The sequence below is a fragment of the Carassius carassius genome, chromosome 42 (genome assembly GCF_963082965.1).
Source record: "Carassius carassius chromosome 42, fCarCar2.1, whole genome shotgun sequence".
Classification (NCBI taxonomy): Eukaryota; Metazoa; Chordata; class Actinopteri; order Cypriniformes; family Cyprinidae; genus Carassius; species Carassius carassius.
In genome coordinates, this window is record NC_081796.1 from 1,578,877 (window position 1) to 1,589,701 (window position 10,825).

The 10,825-nt window shown below is 37.5% G+C and overlaps 1 protein-coding gene across 1 annotated transcript in view; it reads left to right on the plus strand.

The window, feature by feature from the left end:
- The window catches only part of stk17a (serine/threonine kinase 17a), a 31,499-nt gene extending 21,090 nt beyond the window's left edge, over positions 1-10,409 (plus strand). The window contains exons 3-7 of the mRNA XM_059534970.1: positions 6,836-6,980; positions 7,199-7,325; positions 8,293-8,341; positions 8,499-8,678; positions 9,659-10,409. Of these exons, the coding sequence (XP_059390953.1) occupies positions 6,836-6,980; positions 7,199-7,325; positions 8,293-8,341; positions 8,499-8,678; positions 9,659-9,896 (739 nt within the window). The 3' untranslated portion in view covers positions 9,897-10,409. The remainder of the gene's footprint in view (positions 1-6,835; positions 6,981-7,198; positions 7,326-8,292; positions 8,342-8,498; positions 8,679-9,658) is intronic.
- The last annotated feature ends 416 nt before the right edge of the window (positions 10,410-10,825 follow it).

Sequence of the window (10,825 nt, forward strand, 5' to 3'; positions counted from 1 at the left end):
CGATCTATATCAGTCGACTGGGTTTGGACGTGCAGCGAGGTCACTCTCGTTTCCTCTCACCCACCAGCGATGGCATGTGCTCGGCTGGATTGAGTTCAGATCGCTCATCATCTGCCCACACGGCTGTCCTTCACCAGCAGCTGTCTCCAATCATGCAAGCCAGAGCCTGCTTCAGTTTTAACCCAAATGCTTACAGTGAAGAAATTTTCCCACCGATTTATAAACTAAAGAGCAGTGTTACTGATCACTCTACCAAATGAATGAATGCTTGAAAATGGTGCATTCATTATTATTCTTAATGAAAAACACCACAATAAAATGGTACAGAGGCAATCTTGTTAATATGAAACAGATACATTTTATTAGCAAAAATATGATGAGTAATGTACAAAGCTGCATGTAACGTACAACAAAAACATATTTGCCTTGGCCAGAAATTAAGAATTCGTTCCTAAGACTTAATTCTTAATTAATGGACACAGTTTTTTAAAAAGCATAATTGTTGATTATTCCCTTGAAATTTTAATTGCGATAATTACAGTTATTGTAATTACAACTGAATGATGTTTATATCATTGTTTGAAGAAACTGCAAGCCAAACACTCTATACTTTTATTAGTATTATGCTTTAAATGTCAATCACACCTCTGATTGGCTTCTTTAAATAAAGTAAAAATATGCATGTCAACCCTACCCGTTATGTTATACTAAAACTAAATTAAAACGATGGAAAAACCCTTAAGATAATCTGTAGAAAGGAAAAAGAAAACGCATCTTAAACACGCAGAACAACATAAGAGGCTGAACGATTAATTTCTGCTTTGAACGATTAAGTGTAGCATCTGTAAATGTTATCACGGTAAGAAATTTGGATAATTGTACATCCCTATCTCCTATTCATGTGATAAGTGAAATCTGACTTGTGAAGTAATGAACACAAATCTCCACTTGATAGCATGCACAACGACTGGTGCTTGACACATGCATGTTAGAAAGTTTCGCCCTTGTCCAATGTTTTGCTCTGTTTTTCTCCAGTATGTATGGCAGATAAAAATGTTTTTGGCTTGTTTGAACTAGTTGCATGTATCTGTTGTTGTTGCCATCTCCAGTAGTTTACACATTATTTGTTTCTCTTGACAACGCTTTAATTAGACTCATTTAAGTGCACTGGTGCTCATGCTGTCACATTCAAGCTCTTTGGTATTGTGACAACTCTAGCTAATTTCGGCAGTCGATACAAACCCATCCCACTAACAGCAAGGCTCCATATAATTGGTGATGCATGCTAGCTCACACACGCTGTGCAAAGCCTAAATCTGCAGTAGATTAGTCAAACTGCTTCCAAATAAATAAATATAAATAACTGGAGCAGCTGGTGTATACAGAGCGAGCATAACTGTGTCAAACTGGCCGGTCAGATTGCCTTCATATGGTGCAGTAAATCTTCTCTGACCGCATCTTGCCAAGACCCAGGGGGTCGGACGAGCCATTAGGCAGATAATAGATTACACCGGCAGATTAGCATCCACAGACAAGACCAAGGACCTGCTGCTCAAGCACATGTTCAACTTTGACCCCAATAAGCAGGATAAGCATTTTTTCCAGATGAATTCACCTGGGCTCTATAAACCTGTCTGGAGAGGTCACATAAGGTCATCATGAGCCAGACTAAATGGATGCAGACTTTTAGTAAACAGAGCAAACCAAATAAAGTCTGTAACCTTGTCTACAAATTGATTGCATTAACGAGCTCAAATGATTTCATACCCTACACATAGTAATTGCTACTAGTTTAATTATTATATATATATTTTTTTTTTTTCAGTTGTTCTTTTGAACTTTTGATTAATCAAACAATCCCCCCAAAATATTAAGCAGCACGGTTTTAAACCATACACATTTTCAGAAAGCTTGCTTGAAAATTCAGCACCAATTTTTCTGTAAATTTTAACTGACCCCAAACTTTTACATGGTAGTGTAACTATACAGTTGAAATCATTTTAAATCATCTGAGGTCCGCTTGGTGTTTAATCTCTCTTTAACCACTACCTCGTTTTGAACCTCAGCCTATCGTTGAGCTCTTATTAGGGGGTCGATCAAAAACATGATACAGAAGCAGCATAAGCATAAGTGTCTCTGAGTAAAGTGCCTGAAATTAGCCCTTTTCTCCGCGTCCGCACTGTCTGGCGTTATAACAGTGCTCTGTAAGTGCTCTTTCCATGGAGGGGAAGTGGAGCATAATGCATCGCCCTCTCTCTCATCTAGCATGTGAAATCCAGAAAGAGCCAGTTGTACCCGACAGCTTTTTCGTTTCTTTCCATCTTTACTTGGGTGAGGGATATTTCGGGGGACTGGGACGTTTTAAAGGAGGGAATGTGGTTTTGGATGGAATGATAGAGGGCTTATTCATGCTCTGTGGCTGTTTGGGGCGAGTCGGGGCCCCGGGGGCTGGATCGGGCCAGGCTCAAGAACGTGGCCTCATTGCGGCGAGAGCTCCAGCTGGGAGTTCATAATGTCAGCGCTCTCAGCGGCAGCACGTGAGCGGCCAGAGAGAGAGAGAGAGAGAGAGAGAGAGAGAGAGAGGGATCGTACACTGCTCTGTGGATTTAATCTCCAGAGCCAGGGTTGGGAAAGCCCTGCCCACACTGCTGGTTTAAAGAGGTCATCGGATGCCTATTTTCCAAAAGTTATTAATAGGATTCTTTAGAGTCTTAATGAAAAGCCTGTAACACAGTTTGGTTAAAAATTCTCAATGGTGGTGTAAAACAACTCCTTTCTTACCCCGTCAAAAACAGCTCTTTTCAGAGTGTGCCGTTTTGTAGCATGTTCCTTTAAATGTTAATGAGCTCTGCTGACTCCGCCCCTCTCTTCCAAGCCGCTCTATGAGGGACTGTTTACTTTAGACACATTCATTGTGAAACTTGCTAATCAGCACATTATTAGGAAAGTGATTTGCAAAGGTTCATTAAAAAACCTTACACTCACTTCTTCTGGAGGAGAAGCTGGATCACGAATGATTAGCGCAAAAATAGTCACTATATATATATATATATATATATATATATATATATATATATATATATATATATATATATATATAATATATATTAGTAGTAGTAATAATAATAATGTGCAAATGTTGTATGTATGGTAACAAAATACAATGTTGTTGTTGTTGTTGTTGTTAGAAATTAAGTGATTTTTATTATCGTTATTTAAATTGGTAATAATAATAATAATAATAATAAGCCAATGTATATATGGTAATACTATACAATATTTTATCATCATCATCACTGTTACTAATTTAAATAATTTATAATTAAAAGTAATGTGTAAATGTATCCATGGTAAAAGAATACAATATTCTGTTAATATTGCTAATAAAAATAATAAAATAATATCATGCAGTCTTAATGATGTAGTCGGAGCGGCTCAGTGTGCTTTTGTTAGTTGACAGTGAAGAGCTTCTGGAAATAGATCTGTTTGATCTCTAATGTGAACGCCATCCAGAAGAACAGGCTTTGCATGTAAAGGAAAACTGTGTGGATTAGTGTGGGCTGACCCCTGCGTTGCGTTATTGATGTGATCGCTCAGACGTACCCTCATCCAGCCCCGAAACATGACCTAGTTATCTGCTGGCTGGATGTCTGTATTTCTCTGTCGGCTGTGGATCGGTTCGGCTCCGCTGGACGTCCAGCACAGAGAGAACGGCAGACACGAGAGCCTCTGAAAACACATGTTTTACAGCTGTGAGGGCGTCGAGGGTCACAAGACAGTCCTGATGTACTGTTTTATCAACACTGAGCATTGCTTTAGATTTGACCGAATAGAATGGGGTTTGTGTGTGTGTGTGTTTTATATGTGGTCAAGGTTAACTAAAGCTATTAAAAATAGTTGTTAGTCATGGAAATAATATAATGTAATATAATGTAAATCATATGTGTAAAATGTAAATATTAGAAATGTTGAAGTACTGAAACATCAACAAAACTAAAAATGAAATAAATTTAGATAAAACAATACAAAAATTAAAAAGGGGAAATGGAAACCTAAAATGAAAAGCTGGGTTCAAAACACGATTATTTTAATTTACAAAAATTTTTAAAAACATTTTGTTAAATGGAGAGAGATTAAAAAAAAACACCCGAGAATAGTTAAAACAGAAAAATAAGTTAAACCCAAGTAGTAATATTAAAACACTGGTACTTTTCTGGGATAGTTGACCCAAACATGACAGTGTGATGTTTATCTGCTCACCCTCAGGGCGTCCAAGATGTAGGTGACTTCGTTTCTTCAGTAGAACACAAACAGAGATATTTAACTCAAACCGTTGCAGTCTGTCAGTCTTATAATGAAAGTGAATGGGAATCACAGTTTTGAGAGTCAAAAAAACATACACAAATAAAACCAAATTAAACACTGCGGCTCGTGAAGATTTATTGATGTGTAAAGACACAAAACAATCGGCCTGTGCAGGAAACTGAACAGTATTTATATTAGTATTCTAACAGTATTCACACCAAATGGTTCAAATTCGTTTAAAATGTGGATTAAGAAATAAAATTGTCGCTGTGGGTTGCTCGAGGATGAACAGTTCTGCTTTGTCTTTATCTTCTGGTTGGCAAATTTGAGCAAAACAGACAACATTGAGTTTAAAATAACACAATATTAACTTAAGGAACTGTTGTATAAGATGAGTACACATTTGCACTTGTGTGAACTTGGCCTACTTCTCGTCTGATATTTCTTAACTATACGATGTAAATATGAGACTCAATCTCAAACAGGGGTGTTTTGCACCAGATCTTGAACTTTAGGGATATTCTCTAGGCTCCATCACACAGTAAGTTATTGCTCTGCCTCATAATAGTCATCAATCGACTGTTTGAAATGGCAGATGATCCACACAGGTCTGGGGCGGGGGAAGTGCGTTAAATGCGTTAATAATTTTAATGCATTATTTTTCTACATAATTCATCTAATTAACACGTTAAATGACCAGCCCTACCATATATATATATATATATATATATATATATATATATATATATATGCAAAATGTAAAATCAGAGAGTGAGTTTAAGCATCTCAGAATGTGATTCCAGGAAGCACAGGAGAATCATGCACACAGGCTTATGTGTATATTATTTAAAGTATAAAGTATTTAAATGTTTTGCAGTGCTACATAGGAGTGGGCAGAGCTTAGCCCTCATTTCTACAGCTCTGTGATTGGTGGATTATCTTTAGAGGATCATGGGTAATGTAGTTTTTCACCAGGGATTCTGCTGTTAAGCATAAGTTGAAATAATGCAAACTAACGGATTCAACTAAAGCATATACCATCATTTAACCTCACAGTAAGTTTGTCTTTAAAGGGTCATCAGTGTTAGTTATATAATAAAATAATTTCTCTATTGAGATAAATGAAGGGCATTTAAACTTCCAGAACCGACTGTAGATAGACACTGAAAGAGGGGTCAGTATATTATAGACCGGAGACTGAACCTGAACTTATCTTATTGTGTCCTTGAAAGACCGACTTTAGAGCATCCTCACACACACACACACACACACACACACACACACACTCACTCTCTCTCTCTCTCTCTGTGTGTTTAATCGAGTTCATCGCGCTGTTTGATCAAGAACGCAGGACATTGGGAATCATCTGCCAACTTGTGGAAAGTGACGTGACATACAGCCAAGTATGGTGACCCATACTCAGAATTCGTGCTCTGCTTTTAACCCATCCAAAGTGCACACACACACACACACACACTGTGAGCACACACCTGGAACAGCCAGCCTAACACATTGGATGAGAGTTTTCTCAGCCTGTGAGATGTTTAAAACAGTTTAATTTGCTATTCTGTGGACATTTGAGGAACAAAGCAGGTATGGATGGGTTTGTAGATGTAGTTTATTACATTTAGATCAAAATAACAAGCTTAGTGTTTGGTTTGCTTGCAGGCATGTCCCGAACTCAAGCACAAGAGAGAGGGCCTTCATTGTTCTGGATGTGCTGCAGATGAAATCAGATGGTTGTACAAACATGTCCAGAAATGTTATTTGCTCTGCCCTTTGTCTGTTTGTTTGGGGGTAAACCAGCTCCTCTGTGTTTAGCCTGGACATGATGATCACTTCTGATTAACAGCTGATCGTCCTTTCAGGATCAACACAATACTGATGCGCTTTACTGAAACCCTTGCGTATTTAGAAGAAAAACAGGATGTGTAGGGATATTTTATTTTTAAAGACTGATGCGATATAATATTTAATATAAGTTCCCTTGTTGTTCCAAGCCTGTATTTATTGCTTTCCGCTGATATTTTTAAGAAAGATTAATGGTAAAGATTTTTAAATGTTTTAGAAATAAGTCTCTTCTGCTCACCAAGGCTGCATTTATTTGATAAAAAATTAAATAAAATGTAAATCATCTGTTTTCTGTGTGAATCTGTGTTAAAGTGTAATGTATTTCTGTGATGCTCCGCTGTATTTTCAGCATCATTCCTCCAGTCACATGATCTTCAGAAATCATGAAAATATGATGATTAACTGCTCAAGAAACATTTCTGATTATTATCAATGTTGGTTTTATTTTTCAGGATTCACAGATGAACAAAGTTCAAAAGAACAGCATTTATTTGAAATGGAAATCTTTTGTAACTCCATAAATGTCTTTACTGGCTGTTTTGATCAATATAATGCATGGAAAAGAGCAGCGTGGAGATTCTTCAGAAACTCTCCTTTTATGTTTCACACAAAAATATCACCGTGAGTATTTTGGGTGAGCCATTTCTTGAAGGATGAATGTGTGTGTGTGTGTGTGCAGTGCTGCCGGAGGAGAGATCTTTACCCAGTGTGTGGCAGACCGAGACGAGGCCTTCAGTGAGCAAGACGTGAAGAGACTGATGAAGCAGATCCTGGAGGGAGTTTCCTTCCTTCACAGGAACAACGTGGTGCATCTGGACCTCAAAGTACGTCAGGAGCACACTCCACTTGAAAATCTGATTCAGTGTATGAAGGTGTGAGGGCGGTGTTTGATGGACTGGACTGAACACATTTGCTTTATTCACCAGAGCTACAAGTGTGTGATTATACGTAGCAGAATTAGGAACATATAATTATACCGCCGTTCTGATTACAGCTTTCTGTGAGCGGTCTCTTTATTGTGTGGAGTGTTTCTCTCCTCCAGCCTCAGAATATCCTCCTGACCAGCGAGTGTCCTGTCGGGGATATAAAGGTGGTGGACTTCGGCCTGTCGAGGCTGGTCAGCAGCGGTCAGGAGCTCAGGGAGATCATGGGCACACCGGAGTATGTGGGTAAGACCAGAAACAACATGAACACACTGCTGATGGATGTCTGTGTGCCATGAAACACGAAACCCAACGTGCATTATCTAATGATCAAGCTTCAACATATATACACACATAAAAGCTCCATGGGTTAATGTTTGAAAGCAAACAAATAAATTAAAACCGTACTAAATAGTAGTATCGTACTGTTGATATTGATTTATTAATTAATTTAAAACCTTAAACCATAGAGCTTTTATTGTGGTTGAAAACAGCTTTGTTTATTGTATCAAAATCAATAAGGAAATATAACTCAAATACTTTTGTAAAGGGATAAATGTAAAGTGTTTCGTAAGTAATTGATAATATTATTGTTATTATTAATTATAATGCTAATATTAATAGTTGTGTTTTTTTGCATTCAAACGTTAAACCATACAGCTTTTATTTTGGCAGGGAAATGTTTTTAGTGTCTCATTATAAACTTGGGCATATGTTGCATTTTTAAATGCATGTTATAAGTGTCTCTTTATTATTGCACTGAGAGCGATACACACACAGACATCACAACGCAGGGCATCCGATTACATCTTTATATCTGTTTCTGGAGCACAAACCCAGTCTTGAGTCTCTGGGGTATATTTGTAGCAATAGCAAAAAATACATTGTATGGGTCTAAATTATTGATTTTTCTTTTATGCCAAAAATTATTAGGATATTAAGTAAAGGTCATGTTCCATGAACACATTTAGTAAATTACCTACTGTAAATATATCAAAACTTAATTTATTATTATTAATATGCATTGCTAAGAACTTAATCTGAACAACTTTAAAGGACATTTTCTCAGTATTTAGATGTTTTGCATCCTGATGTTCACCGGTGTTCGGCGAGTGTTAATTGTAGGCCCTGATCAGATAATGCTGCACATACACAGCCAGTCAAACACTTGGACACATTGACCTTGTTTAACCGGTTTATTTTATCATTCCAGCACCAGAAATCCTGAATTATGAGCCAATAAGCACAGCGACTGACATGTGGTGAGTTATTTTCCCAAAGTACCGTGAGTGTCCTCCTCATGAAGCTCATTATTCCACCGTGAATCCTTCTCTGGTGCTGAGACGTAGCCTCGAGTCTAACGGTGTGATTTCCTCTAAACCAGCTCTGGATGTGTTCTTGTGATGGTGTGTGTGACAGGAGCATCGGTGTCCTGGCGTACGTGATGCTGACGGGGATCTCGCCGTTCCTGGGGGACGACAAGCAGGAGACCTTCCTCAACATCTCTCAGATCAACATCAGCTACACCGAGGAGGAGCTGCAGCGTCTGGACGGAGACGCCATCGGCTTCATCAAGAGCCTGCTCATCAAAGAGCCAGAGTAAGACCAACAGAGACCGTCTTAGAAACACTCTTCAACTCCATTCATCCTGACAAATAAAATATAGCACGGTTTCCACAGAAATATTGAGCAGCACAACTGTGTTCAACATTAATAATAATCAGAAATGTTTCTTGAGCAGTAAATCATCATATTTTCATGATTTCTGAAGATCATGTGACACTGAAGACTGGAGGAATGATGCTGAAAATACAGCGGAGCATCACAGAAATACATTACACTTTAACACAGATTCACACAGAAAACAGATATTTTAAATTTTTTATAGTATTCATTTTTATAGTATTTTTGATCAAATAAAAGCAGCCTCGTTGAACATGACGGTCTTCTTTCAGAAGCATAAAAAACTCTTACTGACCCCAAACTTTTGAACAGTAGTGATTATTATTGTTATTGTTGCTGTTTTAAATCTTTTAATTAGTTTTTGTTAGTATTTACTAATGTCTCCACTGATGTTTTTTTCTCAAATAATAACACATCTTGGATTATAATGACATTAAGAAACTGGCTTTTGTTTGTTTAAGTCTATATCACATGCACAGTAAAAAAAAGAAAGAAAAAGAAACCCATATTGGCAGGTTTTCTCTTAAAGGGGCAGTTCACCTGAAATGTAAAAATTCACTCGCCCTCATGTTGTTCCAAACCTGTAAGTTTTTTTTTCTGCTGATCACTGAAGATGATATTTTGAAGAATGTTGACAGCCAAACAGTTGACGGCACCCATCTATTACATTTTTTTTTTCATACTATGAAAGTCAATGGCTACTGTCAACTGTTTGCTTCCCAAAATTCTTCAAGATATCTTCTTTTGAGCTCAACTGAAGACACTTGCGGAAAAGTAAAAGCTTCCCATGAACTATCCCATCAAGAGAACATTTAATATTAAAAATGTAAATGTCTGTCATCAAACGAAGCGCCGTCCAGCTTCAGCGTGTTCTGATGATGATCTGCTCTCCTCAGGAGCCGAGCCACGGCTGAAGACTGTTTTAGACACCAGTGGCTCCAGACGGACGAGAGCCCAGATGAAGATGAAGATGAGGAGGAGGTGATCGTGATGGCCTCTTACACCCTCGGTGGGTGCCGCCAGTCCTCGGAGACAGACAGCCTGACCCCGGATCAGAAGGCCATCTCCAAACGCTTCAAGTTTGAGGAGCCCTTCTGCGCCCTGCAGGGGGTCCCTGGAGAGTTCATCTACTGATCTCTGCTCAGGATTTCCTCTTGTACGCCGTGAACTGTCTCTGTGTGCTGCTGTGTTTTCATGGTTCTGTTACTGAAGCCTTGTTGTGGTTCTCTCTCATTTCTCTCTTTGTTTTAGGTTTTTTTTTTTTTGGTGCCTTGCTTAAATATCTGATAAGGGTCAAAACTTTTTTTCCTTCTTTGCCATGTTTGTACAAAATTAAAGTTGTTTGTTTTTTCTTCGATATTGAGGGAAAGCAGAATTAAATGTAAATTAATCCAGTTTTATTTTTAGTATCTCGGAGTCTTTTTTTTTTTTTTAAAAAGCCATGTGTGTGTTGAGCGGCCGCTCCGGTCAGTAACACTCCTGTTTACACACATGTATAAGAAGAACCTGTGTCTGTCTTTCTGTGTGTTCAGCTCATGTTAGAGATATAACTGTATATTGATTTGTCACTGTAAAGAATATTTTTAATGGCAACACATTTCAAAGTGACTGTCTTGATGCTGTAAATAAAAGTTTGTCTCAACTGTTGCTCTCTCTTTATAATTGTTGTTGTTATTATTACTTCAGTATCTAAACAGAAACTAAAATATGGCATGCTGTTTAACTCTTATAATCTTGATGTTGATTCATTAGGCTGTGCTTTGCATTTAAGCACTTAACAATACCGATGAAACATTTTTTAAATAATTATTGATTTATTAATTTTTTATCTCGGTCCTCAATTCATCTAATTGTCAATTTAAGTCTTTAAGGCATTTGTTCTTGAAAAATATAAATGTATTATTTTTTTAACAGACGCTAATGCAGGAAAAACCTTGGGTTTTGGCGCCCTCTGCTGGGTGACTAATTGTTTTAAACCTTATTTATTTATTTATTTATTTTATTGTTTATATACATATATATATATATATATATATATATATATGAATATATACACACATACT